The following is a 12,802-nucleotide window of genomic DNA, read 5'->3' as shown; positions in this document are numbered from 1 at the left end:
CGCTCCATTCTTATTGGATACGGATTCACACAGTTTGTTACCACACAGCCATCTACACAGCAAATTCTGTCTGACTATTGTTATCGTCAAGATCAATTTTTAAGAAGGCAATTATTGCTTCTCTTTACACAGAAGTTCTTCCACTTGTTAAAAATAGGTCTATCTAAGAATGCAATTATCAATAAGGTACAATAGGATACCTTAGGGTATTTCTTGGTAATCTTGCGTGTTGGTGGATCAATATCAACAACCGATTCTCTCGTTTCTTCTTCTTCATCGGTTTCAGAGGAGGGCGCGGTTGCAGAGGATGAAGTTAACAGGTTTTTTTCTGATTCCTTCACTTTCTGAGCAGTAACCTGAAAATCCGATAGAAAATTAATCTGAGAATTATATGTGAATGAAATCAAAATGAGTCAAAATTTGAATAGCGTGGTACTAAATGCATTAAACGATGATATCTCTGCCAAACTCACCATTGTTTCTGTATAGAGAACTGAGAGCTTAGAGAGAGATTCGGAGATTTTGAAAGTTAACCGGAATGAATTGTGAGAAATGAAGAAAACTGGCGGGAGATAGTGCAGAGGAGTTGAGTTTATTGAGCAACGCGAACTGTATGCTACAGTGGCTTAAACGGAAATTCGGAATAAGGCAGGGGTTTTATTTTGAACTCGGTCATTATTTGTTTCCTTTTTTCCTGTACAACATTACTTTCTTTTTTATCAAGTTAATTTATGCTGTAGCAAATAAATTTACTACTTTTGAGTCTAGTTATGCTTGAATTTATTACTCATGTATGTCTAAGAAAGTAACTTAATAATTTTTGGTATCCACTAATACAACTTAGGTTAATTGGTTTATGGTACATTATAGTTTTTTTAAGTTTTATATTAAATCTCCTAAAATAAATTTATTTTACACATAAAAATATAAGAGATCTTTCATATTTACACGTGTCTTATAGTACTTCTTTTCACCTTATTCTATTTCTTCCTCCTCTAACGTAAGCAATGTTGAATAAAGCAATGCGCATCAAGTTCTTTGTCTGGTTTTTAGAACCAAGGAGTAGATAAATATTAATATGTAAATGAAAAATGAGATAAAGTTAGAATTCAAAATAATAGAAAAGTAAACAGTTCAATTAACTGTCAAATAGCCAAGTGACAATTTAAACTGGCAAATTTACCCGAGACACAAAAAATACAGATTTTCACAATAGTAAAAAGAGCCTAAACTTCTCTATTAATTTACCCTAAGAAAATTTAGTAGTAAAAGGATCACAGTACAAGACCGGATTATGTTATTTTTGACAGTCACTGGAATTTTTAAACATAGATAAGTTAATAAACAATAACATAATTCCGGAAAATGGTGAATGGAGCATAAAATTACAGATTAAGGCGAGGTCGATACAATTTAAGAATATAATGCAAAGTTTTGACATTAAATGAAGATAACTTCTCAAATCTAACAAGTTATTCAGATCAGGTTCGATGATCGTGAACTTGTCGCACAATATTTTAAAATTAGGTTGTTTAGCAATAGAAAATCGCTAACAGAGAATCAACGCTCTAATTAACAAACTAACGTTCCGATCAATTGCAATTGAATAGCTACACATATATATATACGACATGCTTGCGCCTGCTCTTATAGATAATAAATGTTCGTTAATGCCTGTTTAAATATACGGAGTAATAAGCTCAAATTAATGCGCGATCATAATTAGCTGGAAAAAAAAAACGTCGAAAGGATGAAGTTAACAGGGGCTCTTACTTGGAGGAGTGAGTCCTGCTCTGTAATCTCTGATTCCTTCACTTTCCGAGCAGTAACCTGAAAATCCAATAGAAAATTAACGTGAGAATTATATGTGAATTAAAACAAAATGAATCAAAAGTCGAGAAATGAGAAAAGCATTAAACGATGATATCTCTGCTGCACTCACCATTGTTTCTGTAGAGAGAGAACTGAGAGTTTAGAGAGCGAGAGATTTGGAGAACTCGGGAAGTTAATCGAAATGATTTGTGAGAAATGAAGAGAACTGGCGGGAGATAGCAGGGGAGGTGAGCTTATATTGAGTAACGCGAACTGTGTGGCAGTGGCTTAAACAGTAATTTCGGAAAAAGGCAGGGGTTCTTTCTAAGTGCTTTAGGTCGGGTCATTATTTGGCTTCCTTTTTTCTTGTCCAACATTACTTTCTTCTTTATCAAGTTAATTTGTGCTAAAGCAAATAAATTTACTACTTTTGAGTCTTAGTTATACTCATGTATGTCTAAGAAAGTAACTTAATGAGTAATTTTTGGTATCCACTAATACAACTTAGGTCAATTGGTTTATGGTTCATTATAACTTTTTTAAGTTTTATATTAAATCTCCTAAAATAATTTATTTTACACTTAAGAGAATTAAAAATAAAAAATAAGAGATCTTAAAGCATCATTATATTCTATATGAGATAAATTTCTGAAAGCTAGTTCAATACGTAATAGTAATATTTTATCTGAAAAAATAGATATTTATAGCTTTTCCCCAACGACATAAATATTATTTCTACTGTGGCGCAAAAATGCTTATAACCTTTGGCGAAACAAACTCAAATTTCCAAAAAAATATTTTCTGCAATGAAAAAAGTACTTTTAGCTTTCCAAAAAGTTGCTAAACGTGATAGAAACCACAATGCCGGATTATCTTTACCAATTTTTGTGGCATTATTTGATTGAACATGAAAAGTATAAAAGAAAGATTTTTTTTTTTAATTTGTAATCTAAAACAGATCATAAATATTTGTGTGAAATAAAATGTAAATTTTAAATATAAAATATTTTTAAATAAAAACAGTGTTATTCTTTTTAAAATAGATTAAATATAAGTTTTCACATAAGTTGAAATAGAAAAAGTATATTCTATAATTTTTAATTATTTTTCTTCTCTTTCTACAACATATCGTAATGTACATGGAGCTTTCTTTCCAAGCAAGAAATTGAAGTGAATAGGCAAATGAAGGATTTGCACGATTAATCATTTTGAGAATTTAAAAATTAGAACTAAAGGTACAAAAGTCGGAATCCGCACGAGAAAAGAAAAAAAGAAAATGTGAGGAAAGGGCGTGACTGAAGTGGACATCAACGTCGGGCCCCACTCAACCATAGCGTATATAAGCCTCACACTCCCATTTCCTCTCCGAGCAAACAAACGCTATTAACGGCTTTCTCTCAGTTTCTCTGAATCACGCACACACAACTTGAACACTCCAGTTGAGAAATTCACACGTTCTGAACCAAAGTACTAGCAATGAAACGAAAGTTACACTCTGAAGCACTTCAACCGGCGGTGAAGAAGCAGCTCCGGTCAAAGCTACCACGCCGGCGGCGATCACATATCTCTCCGATTCTACATTTCTCTATTGCTGGTAATTCATCGCACTTGACCTGCGAAGTCTCACGCGATTCGAGCAAAAGTTCCGTGAATAAGGAAACGGCAGTGAAAAAGCGTGAAATCGAAGGAGATGAATTTAGGAGAATTACTAGAGCTTATTACAGGAAGAACATGCTTGAGAATGATCAGAAGAAAGATGCTTATTTGGAATTATCGGAGTGCTCTTGTGTTGATTCGTGTTCTGAAATTAATGGAAAAATCATGAAAAATGAATATCCAGTTGATATCGTATCAAAACAGAATAGAAATGTAAAAGATATTGAAGGAACTGAGGATTCTGATGCAATTTCGCAATTTCTGAAAACTTCTGCTGATTTTTGCGGTAAAAGCTCGAAAAATGCTGCGGAAATCAACGATGAAGATGCTGTTTCGTTCAATTCCGTGTTACAATCGCCTGCTGAGTCTGAATATGGTAAATCATCAGTTCAAACAATCAAATGTACTGAAAACAGAACAGCGGAAGATGTTGTTTCATTCAATTCTGTGCTTCAATCGCCTTCTGAGTCGAAATGTGCAAATTCATCAGTTCAAACAATCAAATGTAGTGAAAACAGAGCAGCGGAAGATGTTGTTTCATTCAATTCTGTGCTTCAATCTCCTTCTGAGTCGAAATGTGCAAATTCATCAGTTCAAACAATAAAATGTAGTCAAAACAGAGCAGCGGAAGATGTTTTTTCACTCAATTCTGTGCTACAATCGCCTTCAGAGTCGAAATGTGCAAATTCATCAGTTCAAACAATCAAATGTAGCGAGAACAGAGCAGCGGAAGATGTTGTTTCATTCAATTCTGTGCTACAATCGCCTTCTGAGTCGAAATGTGCAAATTCATCAGTTCAAACAATCAAATGTGGAGAAAGCAGAGCAGCGGAATTTGAAGAAGTAGAACTATCTGCTGAAGAACAAGCACATGAGAAGCTCGTTGAAGCAGAATTTGATCTAGAATGTTCTGAAAATTTCTCAATGACTGATGTTTCTGATGACTATTCATCAACTTACTCAGAACTCCAGTCGGAGATTTTCCCTGAGAGTTCCGATATAGATCTCTCCGATTATAGTCTATGGTACGACGACTCTGGAAGCCAATTTTCTGAGAAATCGAACGCAGATGCTACTCCGTCACATACTTTCACGTTGTTTCTTCAGTTCAGTCAACAGTTTTTCAGATCAACCGTCGCTTTGCAGTCTCCTTCCATAAACTCCTCAGACGATCACATTTCTACTGAATTCACCGTAAGTTTTATAAAATCTCAACTTCTTCATTTGTACTGATAATTTACATTTCACAAATTTTAATCTCTCTCTAACTTCATCGAATATGAATATGTATCATAATAGAGATAGAGAATTTAGATAGAACGTCGTTATAATCGTTGAAGTTCAGGCTTTATGTGTAGTTTTGATATTGTATATTAATTTTGTTCACCTTTATATCATTATGATTCTGTTTATTCATTGATTTTGAAATTCTACAAATCTTCTTCCTTTGTACTGATAATTTAAATTTCACAAAATCTAATCTCTCTATAAATTCATCGAATTTGAAATTCATGTAAAGAATTTAAATAGCGGATTCAACTAGTTTGAGATCGACATGTAACTTTTGTTTTTTGTGGTTGTTGAAATTCACGTGTTATTTTAGTTTTAATATTGCATACGTATTCGTTAACCTTAAAATCATTATGATTCTGTTTATTTAGTCTCTCTCTAAGCTCATCGAATTTGAAATTTATGAACTTTGTGCTAAAATTACAAATACCGAATAATGGAATCAAAGGAAATATATCACAAATCACAGTAGATACTGATAATTGATATAGAACGTAGTTAAAATTGTTGTTGAAATTCAGGCTTTTATCTAGTTTTGATATTGTAACTAATTTTGTTAGATTTAAAATAATTATGAATTTTCCTTTATGTATGAAGGAGGGATGGGACGAAGAGGATGAAGAGAGTTATTTGATGATAAGGAAGCGAGAGAGGAGGCAATTGTATCTACACGATTACGCCGAGGAGTACTGTTCTACAACGGACCACGGCGAATTAATCGTACAGCAGCGGTTGCAGATGGTTCATTGGATCCTTGCGGTAAGTTACGTTTAGCGATGAACGTGCTATTCTCCACATTCCTTTCTAGTTGATCAAATCACATAAACTCTGTGTGACATGGAATGTTTCCGTTATAGTGCATGTGGAAGTTATATTTTTCTACTACTGGTAATAACTAATAAGAGAAACAGAATCCAGTTTGCACGTGAGCTTATAACGTTACTTGATGTCCATATTGCGTGATGCATGTAATTCATGGCAGTTTGAGTGCGCTTATATACCCCTACATTTACCTTTTTTTCTGAAATAGAAGTAACTGTTAGTAAAAAATGATCCATGAACTATGATATAGCACAACTACACAAGTGTGTTTGACTAAATACAACGTTCAAGATGTTAGTCATTGCGTATTATTTCATACTAGTGGTATAGAAAAAAATTATATTTGCTGAATAGTTAGTTTGATAGTGAAGACATCATGTTAAAACTTAAATTCATGAAATTTTTGAAAGTTGAGTAGATCGGTTATACACTTTGGAAATGTCGAAAATGAAAAGGATGTCGTATAAATTGAAGTAAAGTATGTACTATAAAATCTCTTGTTTTGCTTTTTATTCATAGATTAACTCATTGGGAAATTAATTATAGCAAAAAGGAAACAGTAAATCCTACTTAAACACCGAATTAACTTTTTATGTAAAGAAAATAATACCTCTCTCATTTTGATTGGGATAGAGAATTCCCCTTACCTCAAAGTCAAAGGTCAAATGAGATGGTCATTGATAGAATCTTCAAGTAAAAAATGACCCTCAATTAGTAAGATTATAGCATGCATAATTTCAATAAATAAAAATCTGAGGTTTACGTGTTAAACCCAATGGTGGTGGGAGTAGTCCTCCACTAAATTGTTGTTACTTGGTACTATGTTGATTAGAAATTTTACAATACTTTAGATGGTGAATTGGGCGAAACCATTCATTGGCATCTCAGAATTCTTATATATAAGTATATTTTTTGAATCTGCAAAAAGTTGCAATCGAAAATATACCTTTTAATAATATTGACGGATGCTAAAACCCCTGATTGAGAGCCTTGGTAGTTGGTATACAAGGAAATAAAATTTGTATTAACAGCCTATGCTTGGGAATTTACAAATACAGACTAATTCAACTAGTGTTATGGCAGTTCCTCTTGCTGTCTAATGTTAGACATTACATCTTTTACAGCAAGCAACGAGGAAGGACCTTCAGAAGGAAACAATGTTCTTAAGTGTCAATCTCTTTGACAGACTCCTAAGCAAAGGGTACTTCAAAACCAAAAAATGCCTTCAAATTGCTGGCATAGCGTGCCTTACTCTGGCAGTGAGGATCGAAGAAAACCAGCCTTACAACAGGTAATATTTCTTGCTCTGATGTTATATCCGGGCTTGTTCACTTGAGAGCCACTAGAGTATCAGGATGAAATGGCTATAGAAAGTGCATATAACCAGAGCTTGAAATCAATTGTAGAATCTGAGGAACCTCATTGCAGATCACCTTGCATTCATTTTTTCTGATGTTAGTTACTGGGAAATATAGTTAAAATTTCCAAAGAAAAGCTCAAAATGATGAGACTGAGCACATTAAACAATTTAAGAGTCTTGGTCTTTCATATCATTATAAAAGCATACTAATATGTCTTAGGTCTCATTTGCAAAAAAAAAGGTTACATATTTAGTTGACAAGTTCATTACTTTCATTTCAGCATTCGCCAGAAGACATTCGTTGTTGCAGACACTGCATATAGCTGTTGTGAAGTGGTGGCTATGGAGTGGCTGGTGCAGGAGGTCCTCAACTTCCAGTGCTTGCTTCCCACAATATACAACTTCTTATGGTACAAAGATTAACCATTGCTGTACAATTGCTCAAGATCTGAAATTTGATGATTTTGCCTTCACTAAAAAGAGCTATGCCATCTAATTTATACGGCTTTGGTCACAATGGCACAGGTTCTACCTTAAAGCTGCTAGAGCTGGCGAACGTGTGGAAAGGACTGCGAAATACCTGGCAGTACTAGCTTTGCTCAGTCATGATCACTTGTGCTACAGACCATCAACTGTAGCTTCCTCACTGGTGTTTCTCGCTTCATCAGCTGCAAATCTTTATGCCTCCTGCTATTTGGTCACAAAGGTAATTTCTGAACGACATATTTATTAATCCAAGTAAAATGTGTCTGTAACTTTCTTCTCTACTTGAAAATACGACTTCAAATACGAAATCAGCTCGAGTGTTTTCTTTTAGTGTGGAGTCATGACGGAAAGTGCATTTGAACTCTAATTCACATGCTTTTTCATCTCTTCATTTGCAGACTCATGCCAAAATGAAAGACGACGATTTACCTGAATGCATAAAGGTACTATATCCCTAACTTCCAATATTTAGCTCATCTTTTGTTTCTCCGCAGAAACACACGTAGAGAGACTGAAAACAACTAAAACAACACTTAGGTCACTCCTTTTTTAAATTTTTGTATAATCAAAGTTGTGATATTACTAGTTTAATGAGGTTACTGCTTTTACCTTATCAAAGAAGTTCCCTAATGGAATGTTTCATACATGACAGAGCTTGGAATGGTTGGTGAGGTACATATGATACGAAGATGGACCAGCATCTCAGTCACATATTTTGGAGTAAATCAGTATATCTTCCCATTCTTTTGCTGAAACTTTTTCTTAGTCTCTTCTCAAAGTCGTGGGTAATAACATCAGGATATTCTTTTGAAGTTTGATCAAGTGATGCTTACTTCATCATGTTGTCCTAGTAAAAATACCAAAAGTACACTTTATGTCTACTGTCCTTACCAGGAAACAAGCAAGTAGTTAGGGCTTAGAGTCATTCTTGTACTCAGCAGCACCCTGTACCCCAAAGTATTGATAAACAATGGTTTAGCTGAAAGAGAATTTGTGATCTATGTTTCAACTCAAATGTTGAAGGAATCTGTAAGACTGAATATCAACTGAGAAAGGGAGTTTGGCAATGGCAAAGCCAACCGATACCTTTAGGTATGAGATTTAAAATGTAACTTCTGTACATCAAAGCTCGTACTCATTTTAGCATTGGCCTATGCCTCAACAGGTCAATGCTCACTCTCCTGGTTTTATTTTACAATCCTAGCCAACTGTTTTATAATGCCTCAACAGGTAAATTCTCACTCTCCTAGTTTTATTGCGAAACACTACCGTACTACCACCACGGTTCCAAGGATAGAGCACAATCAGAACTAGTAATTCAAAAGGCATAGTACTAATTGTTGCTACAAACTTCAGCAGCAAGATCATCTAACTAAGAACTAAAATCAACCGCAATATAAATTGTTAACATTCCTTAATATCTAGTTTGATCGATGTGAACTTCTAGGCTATTGTTTCTGAGACTTTCTTGCTGGCCGTGGATTATTCTAGCAGAGATCTCAGCTAAAGGTTCAAAGAATGCATTTCACTGATTTCTAGTGTTGGGATATCTCCAATCTCACAAGAAATTTCCTTTAACAGGTAGCAAAATTTGATACCATAAATCTAGTAAACTACATTCATTAAGTATGCTTAGTTCCTTTCATGAAAAGCTTAAACATTGTTTAGAGCATGGACCTGCAGATTCAAGGAGGAGGTATTTCATGCAAAAAGCGGACTACTAAATCTACTATTTCAACATATTGTTTTGAGCTATAACCAAAAGAAATAAGAAGAAGAAAAATGATAAGTTCAATTCTTCATACTAATTCAGAACTTTCTTGAACCTAACAACAAGTGGTTCATCATTCAACCCAAGCCATCTCTTCCCATTCTCATTAAAAACACCAACATTCCCACACACTACCTTACAATTATTACAAACCCCAGGACAGAACACAATCTTATAATACCCATTATTAATACTACTCCCATTCGCAATCCTCTCTATTCTAAACCAATTGCTCACTGTCTCCAGCCCCGGCCGGCCAGTCATGCCACCACTCATGACATACCTCCGGCCGGTTATCTCGTCCGCGCCACCGAGCTTCCACGCCGTGGACTGCACACAAATGGTGGCAGCAAAAAACACAATGTTTAAATCAGTAGAAAGATTTATGACATTTTGTTTATTGTCAACCGTCATGAATCTTGTTGGAAGGCCATTAGAGGATTCAAGATTTTCTTGCATGACATAAAAAGGACATGGCCTGTCTTTAGCTGCTAGTGCTAGTCCACCTCCACCAGTTCCATTTTGACTAGGTAAAATTGTGTATTTTGAGCCAATTTGGAGCTCATGGCCATCAATGTCTAGCACTGGTGTTGTGGTTGGTGTTGTTGATGGGGCTGCAGGTTGGCTGGTTATTAGGCAAGCTAATGAGAATAAATTTTGGAGTAGGAGTAGCAATTTTAGATAGTTTGTTGTACTCATGGTACCTTCCTTTTTTGTTGAACAATGTATGTACTAAATGACCAGTCACATGTATATATAGACTATCCGAGTAATTGTAGGTAGTGGACCATTTAAAATTTTAAGTAATGAAGCATAGTACCACTGAGTAGTAGGTGCGATCATAAAACACAAAGGTGCGATGACTAAAATTCTCTTAACCAAAGGTATCAAATTCGAGTTTTAAAAATAAAAATTTTCTTGATAAAGAGCGGTTTATCTCCTTAGGAGGACTACGCAGCGTGAATTTAAGTGATCCAATATTGATTTGAATGCAGTAGCAAATACTTGATGCCTAAAAACGTCTTTTATTACTGAGCGTGAACAGTTTAGTATTTTTCTTCTTTATTACATATGTGTCTATTTCATTAAGCTTAAGATTATTTACTGAAAATTTTACTGAAAGCATTCGAGAATGGTCCATCCCGCCATAATGAATCTCTCCTATCACTACCTACTATGGGTCGATTTAGGAAAGGAAAGAAATGTCGAAAGTTGACAATTTGAAAGTTTAGAAAGTTCATAGGTTTGATCATGGGTTGACTATATCAGGTTCGGATTGTTCCGGGACTTGGATTAGATTCGTTTTAACGTTTAGAACTTATCTCAACGGGTAAGTATATAGCCTAGACATGATTTCTAGCATGAATAATAGCTCACGTAGTCATACAAGTGAAGAAAACATGATATCAAAGAAGCATGATAGCAAAACAAGACATATAATAGCCTAAGATCTATCATGATCACAATCTACGTTAGCTTTAAAGATATTCAATAATTTTACTTATGAGTTTGGGGTTTAACCCCGTCCCCAGGTATACCTTCTGTCCAAAAACTCAGTGAACAAAATGACTTACTTTAGTCATGAGCACATCTAGTAAAATCTTACGGATCGGTACGAAGACGTTTGTACTCATTTTTGAAATGCTACGAGATTGTTAGGAAATCTTCTCTTTATTTCGATATATATATATATATATATATATATATATATATATATATATACTCCACATGGAGCTTGGTTGCAACCATAGTTATCATATGTCAATTTTAAATTCTGTGATGTGTCGCATTGTAATTGCTAGTTGAAAATAGAGTTTCACGAGGGAGAAAATCATAGTGTCTTTTTTCTTTTGTTACTATGTACAATTTCTTCTCTCACAGGGACCAAGAAAGTGACTTGGTCCTATGAAGAAAATGAAATAAAATGTCATCACCTTCACTTGATTACATGTGCAACAGTCTTAGACGCACTCATGTGACACAATGGACGAAATGAATCATGCATGCTTTCAAAGATGAATAAATAATGGTAAATTTGTGTGAGTTGTTCTTTTGTAATTAAGAAGTTGCCCCCATATGCATGTAGAATGCTAATCAATGTTATATTTGCTCATGCTATACCCACTACACCTACTTGGTTGAATCATGATGCAACCCATATTTCATCTTCTAAAAATTTGTTTTTGATTATTAGGTTGTGACTAAGTTTGGCTTTTGGATCTTTTACTTGGAGTGGAGCTAGAGTACAACTTACGAGCTCGGCAAGATATAGCTTTGGTTCAGATTCTATATTTTTATTAAAAAATAATAATAATAATAATAATAATAATAATAATAATAATAATAATAATAATAATAATAATTTAACCATAACCCAATAAGCTGTCTTTTCTGCAATTTAGAATTTATAAACTCAATTCAAAGCTCCGCCTCTGTCCAAATGATACTTTACCATAACAATTGATAGCTTGATGATCAAAAGGACATAATTTGAATTATAGTATCACACCTTCATTATTATCATTAGGGGTGTACAAAGCCAACTGGAAAAACGCACCAAATCGGTTAAAAAAATCTGATTAGATTTAGTTTGGTATTTAGTACAAAAATTCGAACCAAAGCAACATATTAATATATGATTTTTATATATAATTTTAAGATTTTATATAAAATTTTCTTTTAAAATGCCTAAAAATATTTGAAATTCTCTTACGTGACGTAATATTTAATAGAATATGAAGTGCTCCATATTTATTAACCTTAAATAATGAGTTGTATGATCACTTTCTTATCAGGTGTTATTGAAATGCGCCAATCACTGTGTTCTTCGATATTCATATGTCAAGATCTATTAAATTCTTATATCTTTTTCGAATTTGAAGTGGATATTATTATTTAGGTATCATATTGATTTTTATATTTAATTACTAAATTCGATTAACAATGAAAGTGTACATCAACGAAAAATTATTGTCAGACGACTAAAAAAGTAACTATCACGTGTTACTAAGTAAATTCTCTCATAAGAATACTTTAATAGATAATATGTTTGTCAATTTTTTAAATTTTTACTAAACATATATTTACTTATCAATATATGTGACCAGGAGGTTACAGGTTCGAGCCGTGGAAACAGCCTTTTGCAAAAATGCAGGGTAAGGCTGCATACGATAGACCCTTGTGGTCCGGCCCTTTTCCGGATCCCGCATATAGCGGGAGCTTAGTGCACCGGGATGCCCTTTTTTTATTTTATATATTTACTTATCAAAAATTTAACAAAGTAAGATTGAAATAAATTTAAGTAAAAAAAATTTCGAAAAAGACGACAAAACCGAACCAATCCAAACCGATATAATTGATTTGGTTTGATTATAATAAAAACTGAACCAACTCGATCCATGTAATCCTAATTATGATGCTAACAATGTGAAAAGAAAGTGTTTAAGTGAAAAATTAAAAACCACAGGCTTCCATTTAACAAGCAAGACATGATTAATTTTCTAGCTGTAAATTCCATTATGCACAAGAACCTCATATATTCAATATGGTTTAGGTGAAAAAATAAATGGTGGGTTAAGTAACCAAAACCTTTAATAGAAGTTTAA

The 12,802-nt window shown here is 33.9% G+C and overlaps 1 protein-coding gene across 1 annotated transcript; it reads right to left on the bottom strand.

Annotated features, from left to right (window-relative positions):
• Nucleotides 1-9,230: 9,230 nt before the first annotated feature.
• On the bottom strand, nt 9,231-9,896 carry LOC104211564 (kunitz trypsin inhibitor 5-like). The gene has a single exon (XM_009760644.2). It carries the CDS (start codon nt 9,894-9,896, stop codon nt 9,231-9,233), a length of 666 nt encoding a protein of 221 aa, XP_009758946.1.
• Between the last annotated feature and the right edge of the window lie 2,906 nt (nt 9,897-12,802).

Source organism: Nicotiana sylvestris, chromosome 4, assembly GCF_000393655.2.
Source record: "Nicotiana sylvestris chromosome 4, ASM39365v2, whole genome shotgun sequence".
Classification (NCBI taxonomy): domain Eukaryota; kingdom Viridiplantae; phylum Streptophyta; class Magnoliopsida; order Solanales; family Solanaceae; genus Nicotiana; species Nicotiana sylvestris.
Note: the sequence above shows the minus strand (reverse complement) of the source record. Positions and strands in the feature narration are given on the sequence as shown.